Source organism: Phalacrocorax carbo, chromosome 2, assembly GCF_963921805.1.
Source record: "Phalacrocorax carbo chromosome 2, bPhaCar2.1, whole genome shotgun sequence".
NCBI classification, from domain to species: Eukaryota; Metazoa; Chordata; class Aves; order Suliformes; family Phalacrocoracidae; genus Phalacrocorax; species Phalacrocorax carbo.
Genome location: NC_087514.1, coordinates 9,267,108 through 9,294,849, shown reverse-complemented (window position 1 = coordinate 9,294,849; position 27,742 = coordinate 9,267,108). Strand labels below are relative to the sequence as shown.

General features: G+C 40.8%; 1 protein-coding gene across 1 annotated transcript in view; it reads left to right on the top strand.

Annotated features, from left to right (window-relative positions):
- The window catches only part of TG (thyroglobulin), a 165,513-nt gene extending 139,115 nt beyond the window's left edge, over positions 1–26,398 (top strand). The window contains exons 44-48 of the mRNA XM_064441731.1: positions 3,774–3,955; positions 8,349–8,456; positions 20,350–20,490; positions 21,260–21,450; positions 26,009–26,398. Of these exons, the coding sequence (XP_064297801.1) occupies positions 3,774–3,955; positions 8,349–8,456; positions 20,350–20,490; positions 21,260–21,450; positions 26,009–26,124 (738 nt within the window). The 3' untranslated portion in view covers positions 26,125–26,398. The remainder of the gene's footprint in view (positions 1–3,773; positions 3,956–8,348; positions 8,457–20,349; positions 20,491–21,259; positions 21,451–26,008) is intronic.
- The last annotated feature ends 1,344 nt before the right edge of the window (positions 26,399–27,742 follow it).

Here is a 27,742-nt window from a genome sequence, read left to right as displayed (position 1 = left end):
GGTGGTTCCAACTTGCATTAAATATGCGGTGTCACTCATGGTGATCTATGTCTGTGTTTGCACGTATGTGCATGTAACTGCATACAGCCCTGTTTACGTCCTCCATATGTTCTGTGCCTACTATGTAATCTCCACGTTGCAGGGATTGCTAACTTCCTTTTTAGTTGGAAGACTAAGGTTGCACTTTATGTGTTTTCTTTCTTTTTCTTTCCCTCCTTAGTACAAATCTAGTTGGCTGCAGAACCCAGAACGGAGATGTAAAGGAGTGGATAGATAGAAACATAGTTTATTTACCCCATGTAAGCAACCGGATCTATGCAGACCAGATATTCCAGCCTGAACTATATTAGTCAGTTAATTTCTTTATGGATAAAGGTATTCAGCCACATGGCAGATAAGTGTATATTAACGGTAATGATCAGGGGAGAGGCGCCCTGAAAATGCCATCAGTGAGGAGAATGGGCTGATATCAGCTCTTTACTTCATCTTGTAACTAGCTGGAATCCTTGAAATGCTCATTAAACATGATGAAAAGAATGAACATCATAATCAACTCATTGAATGTTTATCAAAAAGCATTTAAGACCTAAGATCTGTACATACTCTGTTGGTCTTATCACTATTCCAGTTTGTCAGAAAAAAAATACATTTTGCCCCTTGGAAGATGTAAATATTCGGTCTACCAACTGCTACAATTTATTTTCAAATAAAACACTGGACCAGATTCACTCATATGTTCCAGAAGCTATGCTGCAGGAACAGGAACGGTAAGCATTATATAACTCATTACTTAGACAATGTTTATTGCCGCTCTGCATCACCAGAACAGTAGAAAGCTGTCTTTAACTCTTTTCTTACTTACTTTCTAAAAATAGTTAAAAACCCTACTATAACTCTGAGGTCAGTTGCTAATACCTCTTTAAAGTTTAGCATAATGTAAATTATTTTACGTAATGTGCAGCTGTTTCTATTAATCCGGTAGCAGCTGGTGTATCTACTGCTATTTGAAAATCGTTCCTTGGTCATATATTTCTTAATGGGAAACTTTTGTTGGACATGGAAAATTGGTCATATTGAACCAAGTTCTGAAAAGCTAGAATGCATTGTCTTTTTAATGTTTCATGGGTTTTATTTTGAATGTATTGCTTTATTTTGTGCTGTCACGTTGAAGTCAGATGTTTAAATGATATTATACTGTAGCCAAAGCGACACTTGTATCAGATCGGGCTATTTTAGTACTGTCTGGGATGAAAAATCTCAAAATGACTTACAAATACCAGTTCTGTTTCTCGTCCATCTCTGCCTGTTGAGTCCTTTTTCATCTGACTCATCACACTTCAAGGACCCCATTCTATTACCAATGATTGCTGAGAAAGGTCGCTAGAATTTTTGGGGCATTTTGAAGCTCACAGAAACTATTACACAGGCACAGTAAAAACCTAAGTCTGCCTGCACTGAGTCAGATCAAAGGCCCATGTAGCACAGAATGCTGTTTTCAGCAGTGGCTAAGAGTGGATGTTTGTAAGTAAATCTGATACTTCTGCTAAATACTCTCCAAACATCTAGCAGTTTGCAGCTCAGGGACTTCCTAGCCTGAATTAGTCTCTCCATAATTAATAACCTTCAACTGATTATGGATTTTTTTTTTTTAATTCAAAAACTTGTTCATGAAACTTCATCCTCACCAATTTTGGCATCCACAAAAACATGTGGCAAGGAGTTCCTCAGCTTAACCATGTGTTTTATGGTGATCTATTTCCTTCTCTGTGGTATTCAACTGTAATGTCTATTTGATGTTTGGTAGTTGATGAGTCACTGAAGGATCAGTTCCTAGGGTACATAATCAATACGCTAAGGTTTTTTATCTTTCTTTTTCTCTGTTTTAAGTTATCCATGACAGGTGTAGAATAAGGTATCATATCCATTAAAAAAAAGACCCAACAAAATGAAAGCATTGCATGAAAGTTGCTTTGTACAAGACACTCTACATATAAGAGCTTGGGCTCTGCGTTGACACAGAACAGCATTTGTCCTTATCCATATTTGCTAGCCAAATACACCAGCTCCAGATGAGAGATCCCTAATTAGACGGCAGCAGTGCTTCTGCTGGTTAGTAGGGAGCGGAACCGTTGTGCGCTGAAGCCAATGGGAAGATCGCTTTCGAATTCAGTGAATTCAGTCAGGTCTTCAGCAATAATTTCTGTTTCTTACAGAAATATATACCTGTTCTTGCTGTATTTAAACTGAATGATTTTGCAGGCAAGTGTGCTATGCGGTTTCATATGTGGCACTTGTGCACATGAAGTGACGTGTCATGTGTGAGTTGCAGATCTTTTTTGAAGTACAGCTGTATTAATAAAACTGGCACCACATGACTCTTTTCACATTGCATGGGCCAAAACCTAGCAAAAGAAGATTTATTACAAATACAAGGAAAATAGCCAAGACCTTTTTGGCCCTTAGGATATTTGGTAGTGTTTTCAAATCCCTTGTAAAGTCACTTAATCAAAATGCATAAAGCATTAGAGTGCATCAGTAAGGACAGGCCTCGGCCTCAGCAGACGGGGACTTATTTTCCATCTTTCATTTCTGTGAATCTGTTGAAAAGTAATTATTCCCTCTGTACTTTCTGTATAGGGCTGTGGAAAGACCTAGCTGTGTGATGACAACCAGCTGTGGGTCATCAAAATAATACATTCAGTAAAGCATCTATGGTAACTGGACTGGGCAGACACCAGCCTATTTTGCATCAGACTGACTGCCCAAAATAATATAGGTGGTTTGTTAGATCCTTCTCTCTGCGGTTCTTATACCAAGTTTCATCTGGTGTGCACCTGCAAGGTATCCTCTTTAGAAAGGACTTGATCCACAGGACGGTTCACCTTTGTGTCTGTATTTGAAATAAATTATTTAAGAAAAAAAAGGTGAAAAGTCTGAATTGATAAAATAAAAAACTTCCTCAAAGAAAGATGCGGTGAAAAGTTTTGGAAGCCTTTAGCTTTGGTAAAAATAGTGTCAGGTAAGCAGTTTGTTGCAGAAGATGGTCTCCCTGCTATCAGTAATTCTGCAGTGACTTGAGCACTCTGCTCTAGGGAAAATGCCTTTATGTCAGGAAAGGTTTCAGACCACAGATATCAGGAAAAGGGCATTTCAAGGGAGGTGTCTCTGAACAGCCCTAGGCGTTATGAAGTTTGAAGATCATTGTTGCTACTTTCATTGGAATTTGGAGGCGGGGGATTTCTCTCCCAGGGTTAAGGCAGATGTTAATCCATAAGGGACCTAAATACAGGCCTTATGGCAGCCACATTTCTGTGTAGGTGTTTCCAGAAGAGGCAGAGTGGTATAGCAATGAAATGGCTATATGGTGTGTTCGCCTTCCAGACTTTCCAAAGGAAAGGAGCAATATCTCCTTCTCTTCCCTTTAGTTTTCCTGCAGGGAGCTCATCAGAAACACAACATTGGGCACACTCTACACTGGAGAGCTATCCATGTGGACTACTTCTGTGGGAGCCAGCTGGGTTTCTGTAGTATTAGAGCTACATCTGCATAGCACTGTGCCTATGATTTGGACTTGCCAGCTTAGGGATTCAGTCCTATAGTGTTTTGAGGAAGACGATACAGCTGGATGGTGACAGTCATGGGAAAGGAAAAGTAGGACTGACCTCTACTTCTTCCCCTAGGAATCAGAGATCACAGCAGAGAGGACTCATTCCAGTAGAGGGAGATCTGAGCCTATATTGTTTGTAAATTCCATGTATGCATTTTATTCTCAGAAATTTGAAGAAAGTCAAGGAAGAGCCAACAGCAAAACAGCCTTTTATCAGGCTCTGCAAAATTCTCTAGGAGGAGAAGACTCCAACTCATTCATTGAAGATGCAGCTACATGGTATTACTCCCTTGAACACTCAAATGATGATTATTCATCCTTTTCCAGGGCTTTGGAAAATGCCACCCGGTAAGAAACCCATCCTATTACAACTGTGTGATTGTGGTTAAGCAAGGTTTGTTTTGCTTATCTCAAGTCTGCATTTATATTCTGAAAAACATGAGAAATTCCTATGCAAATGAACAGAAAATGGGGAGTATGATTTCATTTTCCATGAGGTTTCCAATGTCACTGGTAAACAGAAATTAAACTGACTCATGCCTTGTGAAAAGTTGAATTGTCTTTCCTGAACTGTATATTGGATTCAGACTCCTAATGTTTTTTGTGTACTCTTTCATGTCAAAGATGTCTTAGTTGTTTGAACACTCTGCATCAAGTCCTTCTTGAGTTCTTTCATCCCTGTGACAGTAGAAGCAATAGACTGGCTTTTATTCACAAGCAGTCACCTAATTATACAGTTAGATACTTTTCCTAGTTTGTGCAAATTTAGAGAGTGGTCAAGTTTGAAAACTTTTATTTCAGCAATTACATTAATTTTAAAATTATGAAACCTGCAAAATATATTCCTTCACAATGTCAGGCTTTGTACAGGTGAGTGTCCCATGTAAAATGGTGAAGAGTTTGTGAATGATCAGAAAAGTGGCTCTCAGTCCCATTCCATGCATTACTAATCTCCATTTTACCTATGGCAGAAGAATCTCCTTAAGCTTATTCATATATATCCTTGACCCTTGTGTAATAATTTATGACAGTGTTTGTGTAATGTCACCCAATCTGCATTTTGTTCCCTTTGTGTATGGTTTCCCATGGTGAGACAAAGCAGAATCAGGCATTGGGAGGTTTCTGTAGGAATTCTCCTTGTGGGGGTGAAAGGAGAACACACAATATCTGACTCCTGCCTTGTCTGATCCGTCAGGACACACTACTGACTCACGGTCTCTCCCAGCCTCTTCTGAAGGAAAGAGTGATGAAATGTCAGCAGACACATGAGCAACTTACCTCCAGTATTACACTCCCTTACTTTGCATTGAAACATTGCAGGCAGGGACCCTTGGGAAGTGGAAGATGAGCAGTGGGCCATGTTCACACCACCTGGTGAATAGCTTCGACCCTTAACTGGGTATGGTGTCAGGTCTGGGCAACAGACAGTTTGAAGAGTTCATTGCCCTGTTGCACTAGGACTCCACAGTAGCTATGACACCTCTGGCAGGCCATAGAGACTGGTGGATATCTTTATCTTGGGTCACACGATGGTTTGGTCTACAGAGAAGACTAGATTTTGCTCTCTCCCCCATGGGCAGGCAGTTTGCTTTAGCCAGTTACAGATCTTGAGCTGCAGCGGGGTGGGCCTGTTCTTCTGAAAGCAGGCAAACAGAGGGGAGATCTCCTTACCTCCTTTTTCCTGCCTCTGCGCAAACTTGGGGGCTGAATGTTTAAGTGGAACAGATTTTCAGAAAAACTCTCTCTATTCCTTTCTCTGCTTCGTGAGCAGATTCATTATGAAAACTCTTTACATTTTTAAGTTGAAGTGTTTTATAAGGTGGTGGTTTGAGTCTAGTGTGCCCATCCAAGCTCTTTCACCTCTGCTCTGAACAAAGGCATTACAGCTACAAGGTCCTGGTATGTGTGCTCGCAGGGTTACAGCTTTCTGTCCCACCATGAGCCTGTCCATGAGCCCTTAGAGACATGATTTTCTTTTCAGTAGGTCTTCATCCTCCATCAGAATTTCAGGGCTTTGCTCCAGGCAAGCTTCAGGGAGCAGGAGATGAACAGGAGCCAAGATTCACTTTTAAACACCAGATCCAAGACAGCAGTGACCAAATCTGTTTGGGGAAGGTTTCTGGGTGGTCCAGGTGTGCCAGTGCATTGAGGTCATGGAGTAAACAAGCCAGAAGGCTGTGGGTTGAGCTTTGTGCCATTTATTGGGTCTTGTACCGTGCCGCATTTGCTCTGCCTCGTAGCCTGTCTCAGGGATAGGCCACCCATCACTGGGGCATCTGGGGCCACTGCATGCAGCACATGCAGAAGAGCTGCGGTTCGTGGGCATTAAAGCCAGAACGCATCTTCAATCTCTTTCCATCGCCACCATTACCCATGGGGCTGTAATTCTTCAGTCAGATCAGTAAGAATTTAAGCCATAATAAAACAGTGAAGGATTTAAAATTTAAGTCCTTCTTCCCATCCAGAGATACCTCCGTAAGGAGCTGTTATAACACAGGTCTGTTGCATTTGACCATCCACATTCAGCCCAGGGCTCAGCCTGGTGCAAACACTGACTTTTGCAAAGCTACAATGGCTAGTGCCCCGCTTGCTTCCAGCAGGAACGCAACACACAGACAGCCCCTCTGGCCCTCAGCCTGCGAGCACCCTGCAGCAGCCTCGTGGGCATAAAGATTACCTGCGTTTTTATGATATGAGGAAGATGACTTGCCTAAGGAAAGAAGTGAATGGTTTAAAGAATCATTATGAGCAAGCAGAAGGATGACTAGTGAAACCAGGACTTCTAATGATAATCCTTTGCTTTAAACGCTTTGGAAATTACTCCAGCTAGATGAGAAAGGGAGTGAGACAGCAGTTACAGAATGACAGTCATGTACATCAGTATCATGTACGTGGTGGAGGAAAGAGGGGTTTGGTTCTGGGTTTTTTGTTGTTTCATTGTTTGTTTTGTTCTGTTGGTTTTTGGGTTGGTTGGGGTTTTTTTGGTTAGTTTTCTTTTTTTTTTTGACAAAAAACTTTCTGCCAGCATAGATGTGTAACCCAAGAAAAGTTCCATGTCAGGAAGTTATAATTAATTGTGAAAGTTTTAACAGGATTTTAAAGTGTGAGAAAGCAACATAAGTGGTTGTTATAAACTACATACATTGTGCATATTTTGTGGCTTTAAAATATTTCCACTTTTAGAACCATTTTATCTGAAATTCTGTGGTATTTTTCCCAGGTATAAAATGAGTTTCATTTTAATTTTCTTTCCCTTTTTTCTTTCCCTTTTTTTTTTTTTTTTTTTGACTCTGGTATTCCGTGCCTGTAAGAAACAGCCATTTCATTTTTGCGGTTACTATTATTTCAATTTTTTTTTTTTTACTTCCCCAGAATAACTGACTTTTTCCCCCATAGCACCAACTGAGAATCAGTTTTAAGTGGTGAAATATATCTCAAAGCATTTCTCGAGAGCTAATGCTATCCACAGACTCCCTAGTTTTCAAAGACCATCTGCTCCTCTTAAACCCCATGCTGGTAGGCATGTGAAGAACAGTAATTTTCATTTCATATGGGTGTTGTCAACCATAACTGTCAAAGAGCATTGTGGTCAGTCAACCCATAGCTTGTGGTCTCACAGAAGGGCTTAAAATAAACTCTGCTGAACAAAGATAGCTACCCAAACAGTGGCTTTCATAATCGTACCAGTTAAATATAGCAACATGTTTTTATGCTTCTCTGACACTGTTCTTTCTTGCCACCAGGCATTCTTTTTTTTACCTACCAAGTTTGAAGGAGCAGCTACTGTTTCAGATTCACTAGACTGAGAATTGAAACCTCCCACTTCCGCAGCAGATACGTTTGTGTGTGCTCATGTAGCTACAGATATATAAGCACCCAAAGAGTCTGCTGAGTCTTCAGGCACATATAGAATGAAAAGTGATGATATGTGTGTATATAATATTGCCTTGAGGAATCATAATGAGATATCTTCCAGTAAGGTGTCCTTTTTCTGCCTGCCCCTCTTGAATCGCTTGTGTTCATCCCAGCTACTGCTCGCCCCACCTTCCAGCCCCACCTCTTGAGGCAATGGAATCTAGCAAGTTTTGGACATATTTGCTTCACTCACAACTTTGTATTGCAGTACCTGGCAATAAATTGATCATTTAACTATCTCATTACACTTACCTTGTCTAACCTTTCTCTCCCAGACATACTGCACCAGATATTCTGTATTGATGAGCCCTGCCAGAGGTCCTAATGGATATCTCCAAAAGCGCTCTCTTACTTCTAGCTCTGGAAACTCTACCCAAAAAAATCACACAGATACAAATGCAGAAGTGATGTTAATGATCCTTAACCCAGAAAATATATAAGTCCTTTTACTAGATTCCATTGCAACCTACTGGTGCCAGAAGAAGGAGTTTTATATTATTGCAAGCATGAGCCTCCATAAACTAGATTAAAATGGGATTGGATTTTTTGGCCAGGATACTCCTTATGTGTCTGATCTTGTTTCTTTAGTATCATTACCATTGTTCAAAACTCTATAAAACAGCAGTTTTAGTGAATTCTAAGCTGTGCTGACCTTATAGAGGGTGAATGTGGTTTCCCTCAGTATACTTGAAGGCAGACATATGAGCTGTTTTAGAAGATTTAAAGAAGGCTATCAATATAGAAAGACCCTGTTGATTGTGGGGTTTTTTCTTTCCTTTTTTTGTTATGTGACTGTGTCTGTTTCCTGCTCCTCCTTTTTCATCAGTGACCAGTTTATCCTGTGTCCCATCATAAACATGGCCAGTCACTGGGCTGCTGCCTCCAGAGGAAATGTCTTCATGTACCACGTACCTGAGAGGTCCTCACAGAGCAGGTAAGGAGGTGCATTTTATTATGATTCTTGGATTTAGGGTTTGCAAAAACAGGGCTGGCTGGCTGGGCATCCTGTGGAGTCAATGGATAGATGTAGGTATGACCAGTTCACATCAGCAAAGGAGCTTTTGGACTCTAATAGATTATTACTCTCTTTTGACTATACAGGAATGCTGTTTCTGAACTGAGGCACTTCAAGTTAGATGTCTAAATTAAGTTTCCTTTTTCCAACTTACCTACCTTTGCGAGTTCTGAACAGCCTTTTAGTCATCTATTCTACATCTGATAACTCTCCCACAAAGAACCAGAATGTGGTCTAAGGGAGCTTCAGCTCTCAAGGTAAATGGGGTAACATTTTCTAAGGACTCAACATTAATTTAACACTGCCCCCTTTTGAAGTGAATGCAGTTGTGCCTCAGTTACACTGACTGGACTTCAGTGTGGACAGGGTCTGGGATTTATTCCTTCCTGCTCCAGCGCTGTGAGTTGTGACCAGCCGACAGACTGTCTCATGGGAGGAAAAGTATTTTTGGACACAACCATTTGCAGACTCAGGGTCTGTGTCATCCTTCATGTTAGAAGCTTGCCTGAAATTTTTTAAGCAGGAGAAGCTGCATCTTATTTTACACAGAAAGGTCTAAATGCCAGTGGGAGATGCAAATGCCTTGTTCCCTTGGGCATAGAACAAGCTGGTAGTCAGAACCTGGTTTCATTTTAGACCCAGCCCCTCCCAGAGGTCGGGATGAGACACTGAGGTCTGCAGGCAGTGGTCAGCACTTTGTGCTGCTATGTGACATACCACAGTAGCTCCTGGTCCCTTGCTCTCAAAGGCTGAGTGATCAGAAACTGCAGTGACAGTAGCCCCTCCTGTCTCCTAGATCCACACATTAGGGCAGCAAGGCACACAGGGGTGCTTATCTTCTAGTTATTTCCTTAGGAGGGAGCAGTGCTGGTCCCCTGCTCCCTGTACTGCCCCATACCTCTCTCCAAGAGACCCTTTCCTTTTTCTCAGCTTTTCTCCGAAAAAGCCCAGGGGAGGGCCAGCGGGTTCCTGCTGGCACCACTTGATACTGTGAAGTTCCCTGTGAACTACGCGGGTTATTTTTCCTTTCTTGATAGTGTAGTGAAAAAGCATTTGAAAGAAACCAGCCAAGATCTAGGTTACAGATGAAGGCCATTATGCTGCGGTAACACAGGCTCGCTTTCTTTTTAGCCAAGAAGAAGTTAATCCTCAGGGAGCCGTTATTTCGCTGGCAGCTCCAGCGGGAATGTTTGCAGTGCTCCGTTTGGCTACCGATAGGCTCAGATAAGTGACTTTTACAAGGCTCCAAATAGGCCCGAGCTATGGTATGCCAAAAATCCAGCCACACAGAAAGAAAAGATGTGTTCTCAAATTAGCTAGCAAGTTTTCTCTTGCTTTGGAGAATGATAGTGACCCAGACATCTATGATAAGATCTTATATGCAAGTAGATGAAATAGTGCTTATACAGCTTAGAGACATTAACTCTGAGGCAGTGATTTTGAACTGAGGAGAATTTTCTCTTCTATCTAGCCCTATTTAAGATTTCTCTTGTGCTCTTGTTATTCTCCTCACACTCTTCAGCACAGTAATAATTTACACAGCCCTTAGTTACACATTTTAATAATATTTATGTTGTCAGTGGTCTTCTAAGCTAATTACTTTAAATTTTAGTGCAAAACTTATTATTTTACTTTTTTCACAACCCTCTTTAAAAGAACAAACAAAACCAGTATGCTGTCTGAAACCTTGGGAAATGCAAGGCAGAGGCTCAGATGCCTTAGGGTAAGCTACTTGCAGGGAGCAATGGGCCCAAATTGGTTCACTGCATTTATATTCTTACTCCTTTCATATTTATTTATGTTTAAGTACCATTAAAATCAATGTTGTTCAGGTTGCAAAGGCAAGCAGTTAAACAGAAATTGCATCATTTGTCTTGTCCGTGTACCAAAGGATCCCATTTGACACTATGACGGGACTATTTATGAAGTGATATGCTCGCTTTCCCAAGGGACCCCACACTAGGTCCTTTGCTGTATATACTGCGAGTCATTTGTTCCTAAATGACTTATTCTTCATCCCAGTTTTACCAAGTGACCTCTCTCCCTCACCTTCCCTGCAGCATTCCCCCCTCTATATAGAATACCTGCATTGCCAGCTGTCCAGCAGCCTCACTGCATTCCAATGGAGTGATGCTGTTGTGGGTAGGACCTTCGCATGGGAGAGTGGCCTCAACTGCTGAATACTGTGAGAAACCATCAGTAATGTGAAACCAACAAAATGCAGTGTTTGGGAATATTATTGGCAATTTGCCCTACCAGATCAAAACCAATGATGTACATGAGACAGCCTTCAAGTAGAATATATAAACTAATCTTGGGGAAAGATCTGGCAGCCACGTCACCAGCTTCCAAGGGACTTCCCTAACCACTGGAGTAATGAGTCCTGCCAGTTCTCAAGTTTTTCTTTGAAAATTTTCACTCTTCTTAGGAGGAGGAGCAGAGGCAGATACTCTGCCAAGTAACCTACAGCTTAGGCTGGAAGGTAGGATGTGTGGGTTTGAACTTGCTCAGCAGAAGTAAGAATTGAATCTGGGACCCTGCAAACACTCTGGCTGTTAAATTCCTGAATAGAAAACCCTGTTACAGCCATGTCTTTGTGTTAATGAATGCAATAACCAACAGTAATTTTGCACATAGTAGGCACGTACAGGATATTCTGTGAGTACACATACTGGATCAGATCCCCCTCGGTGCATCGTAGCTGAAGGAACACCTCATCAGATATTCCCAATCACTCACAGGCGTTTGACAGAACAATGATTTCTCAGCATGTTTCATATTGAATCTCGTCTGCTGAAATATAGACCTTCACTTATAAACATGGAAACTGCCACAGTATTATGTCTATAGGGTAACATAAGATATAAGATAATGATTTTTTTGTCTTTGGTGTCTAAATTCTTCCTAAGATCTCATTTTACACAGCATATGGACCTTTCCCTCTTTGTGTTTGTTGTCTGGATCATAAAGGTGATGATGCTGCTAATATAATTATATATTATCTATAGTAACTAGTAACAGCCACCTCGCAGGGGTATTAGAAAGAGTACATTAAAATAATCTTGTGTTCAGATAACTGCAACAATGGAAGATTATTTACTCTTACATAAAATATTCTGGCTGAGGAAATAGCCATTCGCTAATTAAGATAAAGCACAGTATAGCAACACATTCTCCCTTTTCTACTCTGTCACCTCTCTCCTACTTTATGTACATCTCCTAAAATGTGTAACAGAACAGAGAGTTAAAATGCAGAGATGAAAAAGTGCTGGTATTTCCTCTTGTTTCACATGGAGCAGTCCCTTAATAACTCACAGCAAGATAAACAAGAGGGAGGGAGAAGTCAGCCAGTAAAGACAGACCCAACTGCAATGATGCAAAGTAGTCAAAAAGTTATTAAACAGAGAGGATTTTTTCCCAGTACAAGTCAATTAAGGAAAGTTTGTCTCACAACTGGATGTTTCTGAAATGTACACACATTCAAGCATGTGTAGATGCAGGGGTAGGATTAAAAAGGCCATGCTAAACTGATGTGTACGACATACGTGGAAAATCACATAAAACCACAAACTGTCAATTTTCATATAGATGAATGGATTTTGCAGAGAGCAAACTAATATCTCCTTCCACGTGGTAGCATTCTCCCCAGCTTGGCATAACACCATGTCTGCTTTAGTCTTCAGTTCCTATTTGAATCAGGAGCAGGATGCATAGCCAACTCCCGCATTAATGATCTGTGGTAAAAATATATACATAACCCAGCTGCCGTATTTTCACTCTCTTTTTGGGAACACTTAGGTCTTGGAGTAAACATTTATTCTAAACAATGCAGGAGGAATGTGACTGCTCAGCATTGCCTAGGATTAGTGGGGAGGGCTGGAGTATAGCTTTAGTTACAGTAAAAAAATATGTGATAGAAGTGTGTTTTGACAAGGATAATATTATTAACTGTACAAAGATTTGCCTCATTAACCCTTCAAGAGGTTTCTGGGTGATTTTTGCATATTATATGAAGTAGCACTGCTTGCCACGCCGGCATAATTTCCAAGTCACACTGTGGTGCCAAAGGTACTGTCTTAAAGACGGTGGATAAAAATCAGTGCTCTGCTCACTGAGGAGGCCAGATCATCGGCTGCAGCAGGATGGCAAAGCATCATTATTGTCATTGAAAGGGTCTAAACTGAGAGGCTCTATCTTATAGTCATTAACATCACCATAATAATTGTCACAAAAGCTTTTGTGAACTGCTGTGCACTGGACAGATTAATCCAAGGTTAATGAGCCGCTGCCTGTTTTGAGTCATTTTAGTTGGGGCTGTCTTTACCTCCTGACTACGCACTCTTGTGTACGTTGGTGTGACTTGTTAAAAGACTGCTCTGTGCCAACGCTCACATAGTTGGCTGGATTTTGGTGCCACTTTTTATGATTCCTGTAACTGAAGGCGAGAACTCCTGACTGATAAAAAAAAAATAAATATTTGTGTATAAACCCATTCAGATCTTGGAAATTAGCCATAAATATGCACAGACAAAGTACCAAGCTCAGAAAAAGCAGAAATCAGTTTTAAGTTAACCAAAATTCAGCTAAAAGATTCAGAAAAATACAAAGCAATTCTTGGAACCGCATGCACATGCACTGGGACAGGCCGTTCCCACGAAATGTAATCTAGAAGATAAGCACAAAGTCCATATATCTAGAGAGACCTTCCTTTGTGTTCTGGGGTCTTTGGATGGACATATCACCTTTTTAAGGCAACTCATCCATTCATTTGGCTCAGGAGTAGGCATACTGAACAAATGCACAGATTTCTCTCCCCCAAAGGCACGCTCAGGTGTCAAAACGCCAATTACTAGGTTTTTAGTAGAGTAATTCCCTGACAAAATTCTGTAAATCTCTGTTATTTAGGAGTTCCGACAAGATGATAAAAGTGCTTTCTTCCTGCGTTAAGATCTATGATTTTTGCAATTAATATGAGCTTTCACGTTCTTGAATTTGTTATCTGGTACTTCAGTTTTATTTTCTTCAGTTAGCACAGCTATATCAAAGTAGAACATTGCGTGTATTGGGAGTAATCCAAGAGGAAAAAGCACAGCAAATGCCAGGATACTTTTGCAAGTCACATGTATCTATAGGTCTTTTTTGGTACAAAGGTGGATAAACTTGGCAGATTAATCCCATTAGGCATTAAGCTTTTTCCATATGTCCTGATTTTCCTGAAAATAAGAAAGAAAGAAAAATGTAATCTGTTTTTCACATACTTCCCCCATTTCTCTGGCAGGACTTTGTATGAGGAGACACAATGAGCCAAATGCATCCCTAGAACTGCAGAGGTCACACCAGGCTCATTAAATTTCAGTAAATATCCAGCTATCCTTTGATTTTCTGTTCTCCCTGCAGTCACGTAGTATTTCCTTCTCTAAGATGTGTGGTTATGTATATTTTTAAAAAATACTTTTGTTTATCATTGACATGAACATTTCAGTCCAGGCAAAGCGCAGTGTTGGTAGGCTGCTCCTCTCCCATGACATTGATGAGACAGTGCTTTGATCCTGCTCTGCAAATCTGCTGGTATTAATATGAAGTGAATGTAGACATGAGCAAACAACTGCATTTAGTATTTCCAATACTTCTTGCAAAAACTAATTTTAAATATATTTATTGAAAATAAACACAGAACTGGGCCGCAAGATCATGCAGGCAGTGGAATTTTATATATAAATCATATCCTCTTCTCCAGGGACACGGTTGTTATGAAATCCTATCTTGACTCAAATCAGCGGGAGATTTATCACCAACTTTGTGAGTCTGGGTTTCACCTCTGCTGCTCAATCCAATCAGCATATAAGTGACCTCTTCTTACCAAAGCCAAGAGACAGTGGATAGGCGTTTTGTTTTGTTTTCCTAGTGATAGGCCTGTCCTTGCCAATCGGATCCTGAACAGGGTCTCAAATATGAGGCTAGGAACTCAAAACCATGATCCCATCTCTAACATGGACCCTTTCGCAGAATTGTTAGAATGAGCAGCTATGCTCATAAAAGTTTATATTTAAAGAATTAATGGTTTTCTTATCTCACAAATCCATCTAAGATTGTCAATATCTGCTAAGTTTAGTGACTAACAGGAGTTTGAGTACACTCTTTCATCTAAACTTCTCAGACAATCATTGTAGCTCAAACAAAATGATCAGATCTCTCTATTTCACCTTCTGAAGAGGCTGGGTTGCAATGCTCTAGCTGTACTGAACAGCTTGTGCAGGCATTGAAGAAGGAAGGAGTTGCCCAATAGACCATTTATGACTAATGATGCTACTGTCCCCAATGTGATGAGGCTGGGAACTTAAGCCTCTGATATCATCTGCTTAGGTTTTTGCAAGGTCTAGCTTACTGGGCTGTGTAGCCTGGCTTCATATCACATAGGGTAATGGGAATACTGGCCAATATCTCTAGGCAAAGCTGAGGGAGACTGAAGATCATTTGAGGTTCAGGGTTTTTCAGGCTGGGCTTTGAGAATTATGGCTGTTAGACTGCATTTGTTCCACACTTATCATTCATTAAAAAAAGCTAACCAAAAAAAACAGAATGCCAAAACAGTATCCTTTGTGAAAAAGGGCATGCTTGTGTCATAAAATGGACATAGGATGAGTATATAAAATTGGTTAAAAAGAAGTATGAAGAAAATTGGCTAAAACTGTTTGCATGAATAAAGATAGAATGAATTTTGGACTGAAAAATATCAATTAAATTCCTCCCACATGCCATTTAAGATGTGGTGTCAGGTTCTTCAGTAGGTTTAAATTTCCATTTTTGTGGTTCTCCTGCCTAGTTATTGGTAAAAAAAATTTAAAGCGCAAAAAGTGAAGTAAACTCCTGGCTGCCCATTAGTTTCTTCTTCTAGACCATATATATTAGAAAAGTACTCTGATTATAGTTACCTGTGCTTTATGAGAACTAACATATCTATCATTATTGGTCAATACAGATTGATAAATAAATATCCCTTTGGTACATTCACTAATGACAAGCTGATTCTTCTTCAAGCTACTTTTTCATCCTGGACAATGTGCTGGTAACTCTGGCTGAAATCTAGCTAGAGTTATATTTACCTTGTTATTTTAAAATTTAAATGATTGGATAGTGGTAAGTTTGGTATTTTGGTATTGTATAGGATGTCATCTGAATTTTGAGTTAATTTACATTGACTTTTCTGTGTGTGGAGTTTTAAAAAAGAACCAAAAACTGCATTAAGGCAACTAAGAATAGAAGCTATGACTCAAAAGCTTTTGAGATTTGTGAAATTGTTATATTAGGAGAGTAAGGACTGTTTTTAAATGAAAGAAAAAAAAGGAGAAGTGTTAGGCTATAGTCAGTCATTAATCACCGACATGAGTTTCTGGTATGAAATATTTAGCCAGATCTAGAAGAAGGACAAAGTTCACCGTGAGATATATGTCCTAATTTACAATGGATCACAGTGTGAGGTCTCTGCAGCCCCAGCTTTAAGTTGTGCGTTCAGTCTTAGTGTAGAATAGCATGGTGGTCTGCCAGATCATATTCTTCTGTTCTGGCTGCCATGATTATAGACAGTCATTAATGACAATTCCATTTGGCAAAGAAAATTTTTGAGGATTTCTGTGTTGGGTATTTTTGTTGTTGTTGTTTGCTTTTTTTGTTTGTTTGTTTACTGTTCCAAAAGCTTGAGGTTAAGATATTCACTTCAACTGTTGGAAATCTGGATTTACATCTATGCTCTGTTTGATTTGGAACGTGAATTTGAATGAAATCAACCATAACCTGGGTATTTTTGTTCTAAAATCTGAACTTCTCATCTTTTACTCTTCCCTGTTGAAGCCTTTCTTTGTACGTAAAAGTAGCCACAGATCTATAGAGAGCAGTAGAGTAATTGATGATTAAAAAATCCCTTTCTGTCTTTCTTACTTGGAAACATTTAAATGGAAACTCACTCTCAGGCTAAGGAAAATCTTCTCAGAACCAATATCTTACCAATTAAATGAGTTGGCACTGCATAATGAAAACTCCCAGCAAGTCATATTTCAGGGTCTGCTGTTAAATTGTTGGCTATGAATGTCACAAAGTTTCTGATTTTACTACCTGTTTTTCTGCAAACTGGATAACTAAACTCCGGTAGTGCCTCCTTCTGAAGTGAAATAAAAATTCTCCAAAGGGAGCTCACTTCAGTTTGAACAAAGTGGTAGGGTCTGGTTCCTAGCTTCCCTGTGGCTCAATTTACCAGTCTGTCACATTGTCACATAAGAAGAGCTGTGAATCTGTTTCTAAAAATTTTGGCATCTTAAAAAGGTATACACAGAAGATATGAAACAATGCCTTTGCATGAAGTACTACTCTTGTGAAGTCACCAAAGCCAAGATTTCATCCTTACACATAACTACTTTCACAGTTATTATTAAAATAACAATCTGTTCATTGAAAAGAGACTTCTGTAGGGGAAGTTAGTTGCTATTAGTTTGTCTTCACAGAATCACAGAATGGCAGGGGTTGGAAGGGATCTCTGGAGATCATCTCGTCCAACCCCCCTGCTTGAGCAGGCACACCCAGAGCAGGGGGCACAGGAACGCGTCCAGGTGGGGTTTGAATGTCTCCAGGGAAGGGACCCCACAGCCTCCCTGGGCAGCCTGTGCCACTGCTCTGGCACCCGCACAGGGAAGGGTTTTTTTCTCACTTTTAGCTGGAACTTCCTGTGTTCCAACTTGTGCCCATTGCCCCTTGGCCTGTCACTGGGCACTACTGAAAAGAGCCCAGTCCCATCATCCTGACACCCACCCTTCAGATATTTATAGCTATTGATGAAATCCCGCCTCAGTCTTCTCTAGGCTGAACAAACCCAAGTCTCTCAGCCTTTCCTCATAAGGGAGATGCTCCAGCGCCCTGATCACCTTCGTAGCTCTCCGCTGGACTTGCTCAAGCAGTTCCATGTCCTTCTTAAACTGTGGGGCCCAGAACCGGACACAGCACTCCAAATGTGGTCTCACTAGGGCAGAGTAAAGGGGGAGGATAACCTCCCTTGGCCTGCTGGCCACACTCCTTTTAATGCATCCCAGGATACCATTGGCCTTCTTGGCCACAAGGGCCCATTGTTGGCTCAGGGTCAACTTGCTGTCCCCCAGCACTCTCAGGTCCTTCTCAACAGAGCTGCTTTCCAGTAGTTCAACCCCCAGCCTGTACTGGTGCCTGGGGTTGTTCCTCCCCAGGTGCTCTTTCATGAGGTTCCCCTCATCCCAGCTCTCCAGCCTGTCCAGGTCAAAAAACATGTAAAAAACATTTTAAAAATCCCTTTTGCCATTGTCTCTGCAGTTCTCCCCTTTTGTCAAACTGTCTTCTGAAGTCCACCAGTTGCTGGGCACTGCATTTCCCCATTTAGAGTTGATGTTGTTGAGTGACCTATGGGACTGTGGGGTTTCAGAAGTGCAGTCTGGAGCAGCTCAGCAAAGAAAAACCTCCCTGTAGAGCTAGCAGCAGTGTACAACAGCAAGGCTGTTTGTGCTTGTCTGTCACTCCTCTCTTTCTCTCACTCCACTTTTCTTCCAGTGCAAACAGTATCACTAGCTGGTGCTACCCTGAGTATTCTCAGAGCTCCTACTCTCCTACTTCTACAAGGATTCCCCAGAATCCTTGTTTGGTTGTTTCTGGCCATTTTGCCGTCCCCTCTGGCAGTAATGGATGAATGTTCAGCATTTGAGGGAGGAGGCAGAAATGTTCCCCTAATATTTTCCATATAGCTGCCATCTAGATGTTTCACAGCTGTCTTTCCTGCTGTTCTGTGCAAGTATATATGTGCCTCTCTCCCCTCTTAGCCTTATGTTTTCTTTCTCATCCTCTTACTACAGACACACGCTGGCCAAGGTGTGGTAGCATCAGCCAGAAATATTGAAAGCATCCCATGAAATTGTAGTGTTTTGTACCACTTTATGTCTTTGTATTAACTCCATTACAGTTGCACAAATAATTTCAATCCTAATAAATTCTCTGTTTAGGAGTTTGCTGAATTTTAGTCTGGGTTGTGACCTTAACAGATTTCACCTGTGGAAACAGGGCTGAGAATACAGTCTCATTTGAGGGAAAACCCTCAGTCCCAGGTCACTTGTTTTAGATTTAGAGGAAAGGTCACCTCTGCTGTGCCTTCCCTAAATGGGTACGCTTGTCTTTTCATTGCATCTTAACTAATTTCATATCCTCTATTATACTGAAAAGTGACTATTGAAAAGAAAATAAGTCCTTTAAGTATATAGTACCTTTGCTTCAATACTGACACTAAACATTGCTGTAACATAGTGGGCCAAGCAAATTATTTTTAAAGCAAAATTATTAAACTATGATCTTGCTTAATCCTTCTATAAACATTTGGGGAAGAAAAATATGCTTTAATCTTGTTTCAGTTCTACATTTTTTTTGGTGAATAATCTGTGAATAATTCACTTTCCAGATGCAAAGTATTACTGAGGTATTATGATAAGACTAAGGAAAATACATCCAAAGACGTATTTCATTTAGAGTTGTGTGTTTTTCAAAATAGAGGCTTTGGTGCCACCACTCATAAATTGTAAAGGAGTCATGCTTTCAGTCCACCTGCCTATATTGTTTTGAACTACAAGCCTTGTTCCATTAAAGGCAGTATCAGGGTCATATCAATGCTGCTGCATTTCATGTCCAATAATAAAGCAGTTTCAGTTGTGCCACCTTTCGACAACCACCTCTGCAGCTACTGCAGATGAAATCTTGCTGAGTGGATCTGGGATTTGTTTGTCCTAGCCTCAGAGACATCTGTTCCTTCTCCCAGGTCCCCTGACGCTGTCTGCCTTCATGCAGCATTTAACCAAGTCAATAAGACCTTTGTCTAAACGTGGGATACAGAAAGTGCCATTGGGCTCCATACCAGAAATGCCTCCTTCTGAGCTGTGGTTCAAAGCTATGTGTTGAGCATAGTTTAGTTATAATTTTATTAGTAGAAATTGTCCTCTGTTCTTCTGCAAGACTTGAATGTATTGAGTTGTGTAACACTTGCTACAAGTGTTGTCTTGGCTGGCCAGTCTTTTTTCTGAATTGTTTATTATATGAAAGTAAACAACAATTATTCTTTTTCAAATCTGATCTAGATGATTATCTCAAGCTGTTTTGACTTGACTGTCATATAAAACCTGGAGAGAACAGACTGTATGAACCAAAACCACCCATCCAGCAGAGAAATTAGATTAAAACTACGTCTAAGAGAAATCTTCATAAACATCTCCGATTACATCTTTCCTTATGCAAAGATTTGGGGCAGAATACTGGCTGCAATGAAGTCAATGGAAAAACTCCAATTGCCCTTAACAAGGGCCAGGATTTTATTCCAAATCTGTGAAATAAACCATAATTAACCTTCCATCATGGCTGCCAGATTCCATGTCACCACTTGCTTCCACTTTTTGAATTTAATTTTAGTGAAAATCTGTACAAAACTTAAGAGGCTTTTAAGGAATAGCCAAGTGCCTTTCTCCCTCTATTACTTTCTCTTATATGCCCAGTTAGTTTAGAAAATATGCCCTGCTATCTCCCACAATTTCATCTTGTAACAAATGTTAAAGACCCTACATTAACTTAATGGCAAATTCTCCTTGTTATTGCTTGCTCTTCTTTTATGCTCTGATTTGAAGAAATCCCCACAGCTCACTGCACTCTAATTAATGGTCGTTAATTATTTAAAACTTTGCTTTATACTCTGAATTAAATTAGCTTCCTTTCTCCCCCAAATAAATAAATGATGATTTTAATTATCTTTACATAAATATTTTTTTAGTTCAGGTCAGGAGCTCTTGCTGGATGTTCAGTATGTATTTGGACTGCCATTCTACCTGAAATATGAAGAACAATTTACTCTGGAAGAAAAGAGCCTGTCCTTGCAAATTATGCAGTATATCTCCAATTTTCTAAACTCTGGGTAAGTATGTGACATTTAAGAATTGCTATGATTGGGGATGGTGCAAGGAGTAGAGGGAATGGAGTCCAGATCCTGCCCTCACTCAAGTAGCCTCAATTTCCTCTAGCAATTTGTAATCCTACAGAGGGGGCTTTGGACAACACTGTTGGAAAGTCATGGCCAAGTTGTCAGTTAGATACCAAAGATTTGTAGTCTGACACTTAGCTAGAAGTAATAGGAATTTTATTTCTGTGGAGCACCTGTGAATTCTACTTAAATATATATATATGGGGGCTACAAAGGTCTTGGTGTTGTTTCCAGAGCTTGATTCTAGGACCCCAGATCTGAAGGGTCTTGGCTAAGAGCTCCCTTATTCCCAGAAGAAAAGGGAAAGCACATGAAGACAGTGCATCCTTTACCAACTACCCTGTGAATAACCTTCAGCATCATGTGCTGTGGCCGTGCTCAGGAATGAGGAGTAGCTCTGGAAACCTAGTGTGGGAACTGTGACTTTATGTGCTTTTTAGAGAACCTTGGGTTGCTTTGGGACTGAGGCCTGTTGAGGGTGTTCATGAGCCTGTGTCTATACAGGTTCTGTGTACTGTTCCCTAGGAAGTGAACCAGACAAGTTACTCTCCGGTGAGACACTGTGAACGATTCACCAGTCTGGACTGAATTTGAACCCTACTGGTCAGAGGGGCGGGATACACATTTCCTAGACCTAGCCGATCTCCTGCATTTTACTGCTTATATAATTGTTTTCTAATAATCCTTTCACTTCTTCCCTTAGAAATCCAAACTACCCTCACAGTTTCTCAAGAAGAATATCAGGGGTGCTGCCCCCCTGGCCTATGTATCTGCCAAATGATGATGGTGATAACTACAAGGAGTTCACTGTTTCCTTGCCAACTCTTAAAGGATTGAAAAAAGCGGACTGTTCCTTTTGGTCTGATTATATCGGAAGACTGAAAGCATCCACAGGTGAGCAGAATGTTTTCTTTTGTTAAATAAAACCTAAATTCTCTGCTTAATGTTTCCCTCTGTCTGTGGTCTTGTTAATATTATAGTTATATCAGCGTACAAAAGAACTTTTCACAAATGAAACATCTTGCACTGTCCAGCGTATATGGTTGAGACTCTCCTGATGCAACACTAAACAAATTTATTTTAGAGCAGACAGTATGTAATAAAGTGTCATTGTCCTGGAGTTAGAGATAGAGAAATCTTCCTGCAGTGATGACAGAAGATATGATGAAGCTATATCTTCTAATAGTTTGCTCTCTATTTGCGGTCATAATACAGACTTTAACTAAATTGGAAGTGGCCTCTTTTGTCTACTGGAAGCACCTAACATGAGAATGTTGAGGTTCATATGGCTTAGGAGGAGCACAATAACTTCTATCCACTGTGAAGTTGCAACAGAAGCTTTAGATATATCTCAACATGGATCCTGCTTGCTTTGACTTCACACTAGATAGTTTCTTTGGGTTTTTTAAGAACTGTGCTGGCTATACCCCTTGTATTTCTCCTTTGTCTCCATAAATCTCCATGCAGCTGTGAGATTCCTTCAATTTTTTTCTTGCTTCTTAGAACAGTAAGACCAACTCTGCTGAGATTTTGATCTGCTGCCCTGCCCTGAGTGCACAATTTATTCTGGTAAATAAACTGCCCTTCATGTTTGTGTATGTTGTAAATAAATTTGGATAGCCTCAAGAAAAGCAAACAAAACCATCCCTTTTTGGCAGGCTGAGACGTTTTGAGTTATTCTTGGAGGCCTGCAAGCTTACAAGTGTTTTTTATGTCCTAAGGACTCATCTTCATAGTGAACACAGTCCAGGCCCTTTCTGCTTTGGAGGGCAGTTGCATTTCTGGGAACAAAATGTACTCTCCAAGACACTGAGGTACCTAGGCTATCTATGCCTGACAGACCACCTCAAATGGACTGAGGCCGGTGTTTAAGTGACTGTAGTATCTCAGAACTGTCAGATTGGTGGTTTAGACACATACACAAAGCAACAATGCTTTTGTTCAAGAGATACCTTGAATCTTTACTCATGGTCTTTCTTCAAAGGTGGACCCAAGATATTTCTGTAGGCCTTTTCTTCAGTTTCTTGGTATCCCTCTGCCTCTTTCAAATTCAGAGGGGATATTTTGATCTCTCTGATGGCTTTCTGCTGGTTGAGATATTCCTAATTTGCAAAGCTTGATTCTGATGTTTAAGTAGTCCTGCGTATAGCTTCTAGATCTTTCAGGGCTTACTCTGGCAGCATTGTGGCTGTGTAACGCCAGACTGAGTAGAAGTCACAGCTCTGGCAGAATGTGGTGCTGACTGAGCACCACGGACAGAGGCTACTCCCAGCATTTACAGAAAATCCCGAAAAAAGGTGGGAAAATATCTACCAGGGCAGATTGGTTTGAGATTAAGAAGATTTAAAACCATCCAAACTGGCATAAGAACACAACATTTGCCTATGTGTCAGGCCAACAGTCTGCCGAGCAAAATATCCTGTCCTCGTCAGTGGCCAAAACCAAATACTTGAATGTTAAAATAAAAATTGAGTGAGGGAGAGAAAAACACACTGAAAGGGATCACAAAGATGAGTCAAATATTTGAAAACAAGTCACACACTGTGAAATTTATGGAGTATAGGCTGTCAAGGAGAAGGTTTAAAAAATACATGTCAACATGTTATTCTGCAAGCAGAAGTGAGTACACCCTGCCTGCTCTTCAAGCCAGTATTTGCTTGGTCTCAGCACCATGGTAATGCAGTTACACAGTTCACTGCTACTAAATTCCATCTCATAGCAATGTTGACTTGTTACCTTGCTTTGATAGTCATCTTTAATCTTATCTCACCCTGGAATACTGAAACTTCTCATATAACTTCTACTTAAATAGGAATCACACCGAACCCCTTTTTGCTCAGACCTCAGCATGGAATGGTAGCTTACAGAGACTCCTGCTGTGGGTGTCTTGCTAACAATCTGAGCCCAAGTCCTTGTGAAAAAAGATTCATTATGTTCATCTGTTCAGCTAGAAGGACTGTATGAACTTCAGATGTTGATGGCTGAACACCCTCAATTTCCTTTCAAGAGGAGGTTGTGCTGAAATTCATGCCAAAGCAGTGTCAGTCCATCAGTACATGTCCATTACTTGCATTTCTCCCAGAAATCACATTCTGCAGGAGTAGACAGTGAGGCTGTAGATTGTATTCAGTCCAAAGAAAAGAAATCTTTTTGGTTGGTTTCTTTTTTAAGTCCCTAAGCATTGTGTTGCTGCTTGGTTGGTGTGCCTTCCTGCACCAGAGGTAGGTTGCTGCCCCTGCCTTCAGAGCTTAAGCACTGCACCTCTGTTGTTACCTGACTGCTCCAGACTCTTGTTCCTGGAGTGCTGCTAAGCTGTGATATGGGACCCTGGCATGATGTTGGATGCTAGATTTGAGAAAGCAATGCTTCAAACAATTTTTGGGTGATGTACCTTGCACTCCATCCTGAGGGGGAACTATTTGTCAGTCAATTATCATGAGATCCGATCTAACACATAGTTAGTGGAAAAAAGAGCAGTTTCCTGTCTTTCAGTAATTATAAATCTTCATGATAGTGTTTTTGGATTGTATGATCCACTGTTCATTCTGACTGCTGAGTCTCAGTTGTTGTGGGCTGCAATTTCTCATCTCGTGCCAAGTAGATGGAGTTTACAAGTGTGTCAGCAATATCTATAAACAAAAAGAAAAAAATCAGCATATTTCAGTAAAATGAAGAACTGGACAAACCAGTGATCATAAAATCTAACTGCAACTAGCTTTTCAAAATTTTTTTCTTCATCTTTTGTTTACTGCCATGTGAAATGTCTTGACTTAGAAATGAGAAAACAGGGATAACTAAAGGCTCAAGGCTCAATATCTTAGACCCTAGGTCTCAGTCCAACAGAAAACAGTTACTACTAAAGTAATAAATTTTAGTTTCTGGAATAAAGCCTCCCATATTTAGAATCTCTTGTGCAGCTGGAGTTACAAGTCTTTTAGGTTCTTCACTGCTGGATCTAGAAGCTGTTGTGTATTATCCAACGTAACTGTTACCTGTAGCTTTCCTTCCATTTAGTAAAAATATGATCCAAGCTGAAGTGTATGTTCCATTTTGAGATCAGATGAGCTATAGATCTGTTGAAGTTTTGTTTGAAATCCATTTGTAAAGTTGGCATTTTGGAGGACAGCTTACCTGGGGAATTATGAAAGAGATGGTGCTTGAAAAGGTTTGGATTTAGTAAATGGAGTTCCTACGGTTGCACATCAAAGACATACTTTATATTCTGCATCATGCTGGTTTCCATGGGAAACATCAAAATGAGAAACAAGAAGAGTGGCCATTGTGGAAAAAAGCTGTGGATGGCTTTTTCCAGGATAGGTGTTAGCAACTTGAAATTCAGTTAAAAACAGGAGGTCCAGAATGTTTATGCATATTCAGGCAGTATGTCTGAGTGCTAAAACTCCCCTTGCATAGTGTGGTGGACTGCGATGGATAACAGTGAGTCCCTTTATAAGGGGCCTCTCACTGCATCCTAAACAGGTAACCTTGGATCCGGTCTACATCTCTTACTCATCTAACTGGTATCTAAACAGAACTAGCCCTCGTAAAATAAGTTCCTCTGTAAGCAGTGTTGCAAGTGGGGGGGAGGAGATACCTTTAGTGTCTCCAAAGTGAAATCTTGTCTGCCTAACTCATGTGCCTAAATTTAGACATTTAAACATACTTTACGTGTCCAAGTTAGCCAGACTGGACACCACCTGTGGAAAATTCAACAGCTAGCAAAGCTGAAGACTTCTCCATTAGCTCTGAGACACCATGTGTAGCCACACACGAGTCCAAATAAAGCAACAGGGTTCATAGTCCAGACTTGAATCAAAACTGAACCAGCGATGTTGTGGTTAGCATTCACCTCTTACCCATTCTATTCACACCTTCTTTTTGGAAATCTCCACTAGAAAACAGGTTCCTTTAGTATGAGGGACATCTGTGCAATGATGAGAGCGCTCTGGGTAGGATACATTAAATAAACACCATCAGTACACTTTATGGCAAAGTTTGGTCTCGTTGAGGCAACTGCACTTCTGAAACAGGGTGGAAGACTGAAAGCACAGAATGTAAAGAATAAGGAAGAAAAGATCTATTAGAGGTGGGTGTTTGAGGCTTTATGTATTCCAGGCAGACAAAAAATTAATGCTCCTCACTCTTCCTGCCTGGCAGGTAAATGTCAGGAGATAACACAAAAAAGAGAGGTCTTGCACAGATGGAGAGCAAACTATTTTGCATTGCAGTGGCAGTCATTTAAAGCATGCTGGAAACATGATCATTAATTACCATTAGGTGATCTGTCATTACCTTAAAGCATTTTGCAAATGGACTGCAAACTGAGGAAAATAGCTTCCTGAACACTTATAGCTGCATAAAAAGGCTCTTAAGTATCATTGACATTGGCATTCTAGCTTGCTGCACCAAAGATACGACATTTATTTTAATCTTAATTATATTGTCTTTTCAGGAAGTGCAAGTAATGGAGAGCTACCTGCAGAAAATAGCCCTACTAAAGCTCCCAGTGAAGAACTTACCTCCCAGAAAAGCCAACCGCTAGGAGACAAGGTGGCTTACAGCAGATAGAAAGTCACAGCGCTATTGGAGGGGTTTGTCACACTATTGTACACCCATACAACCATGTCACACCAGATGAACAAGTTGCTTCCTTTAGTTAACTTTCTGAATAAGTAAAGCAGACCTTTCAAGAAAGTAGTTTTTCAAGAAAATTGTTGAATATGGCACAAAATAAGCCCTACAGCTACTATTTTAGGTCAAAAGAAACTGTAATTAGAAAAATGAAGTGTCAATAAAAACTGCAAAAAAACAAACAACAGTACTTGGACTTTGTTTCTTTCAAGCACCCAAACGCCCACACATTGTAGTACCAGCAGCCAGAAAAGGACATACATTGAAACTCTGAGAAGTCCCTCAGCTGATGAGGCTTAAATTTGCGTATGAGATTCAACAAGGCCAAGTGCCGGGTCCTGCACTTGGGTCACAACAACCCCAGGCAGCGCTACATGCTTGGGGAGAAGCGGCTGGAGAGCTGCCTGGAGGAAAAGGATGTGAGGGTGTCGGTTGGCAGCCGGCAGAACATGAGCCAGCCGTGTGCCCAGGTGGCCAAGGAGGCCAACAGCATCCTGGCTTGTATCAGGAATAGTGTGGCCAGCAGGAGCAGGGAAGTGACTGTGTCCCTGTGCTCAGCACTGGTGAGGCCGCACCTCAAGTACTGTGTTCAGTTTTGGGCCCCTCAGTACAAGAAGGACACTGAGGTGCTGGAGCGTGTCCAGAGAAGGGCAACAGAGTTGGTGAAGGGTCTAGAGAACAAGTCTTATGAAGAGAGGTTGAGGGAACTGGAGTTGTTTAGCCTGGAGAAAAGGAGGCTGAGGGGAGACCTTATCGCTCCTTACAACTACCTGAAAGGAGGTTGTAGCGAGGTGGGGGTTGGTCTCTTCTCCCAGGTAACAAGCGATAGGACGAGAGGAAATGGCCTCAAGCTGCAGCAGGGGCAGTTTAGGTTGGATATTAGGAAAAATTTCTTCACTGAAAGGGTTGTCAAACATTGGAACAGGCTGCCCAAGGAAGTGGTTGAGTCTCCATCCCTGGAGGTATTTAAAAGAAGGGTAGACGTGGTGCTTGAGAGTATGGTTTAGTGGTGGACTCGGCAGTGATAGGTTAGCGGTTGGAGTCAATGCTCTTAAGGGTCTTTTCCAACATTAACAATTCTATGATTCTATGTTATATCTGACTTGTTCTTTTTTGTTACTTACCCTATCACAATCCTATCCTATCACGGCTGATAGGAGTGGGAGCCTGGTCTGGCATTCTGGAGGAAATTAAAAAGCTTCAAAATGGGAAAGGGTTGGATCCCTGAAGAATGATGTAAGGAGGGAACCAGGAGTGTGCACTGAGTGTGCTCACATGAAGTCAGGCACATGCACATGCTTTAGTCCTTTCGTGATCATCCATGAAAATATGTATAAGACCATGTTGGCACAACACACAACAGAAATAATACAAAGCAGAAGTTAGTTAAAGCTTAGAATATGCTGTCCTTGGAACATATATCTTTTGTAAGGAGAAGTGAGATACAGAATAGTTTTGGAAATGTAAGGAAAAGTGCATCATAGGGTATTTCTAATGGCTCTGAAGGTAGTTTGGGTTAGGTTGTTAAATCATTGCTGGGATCATTTGGCAATAG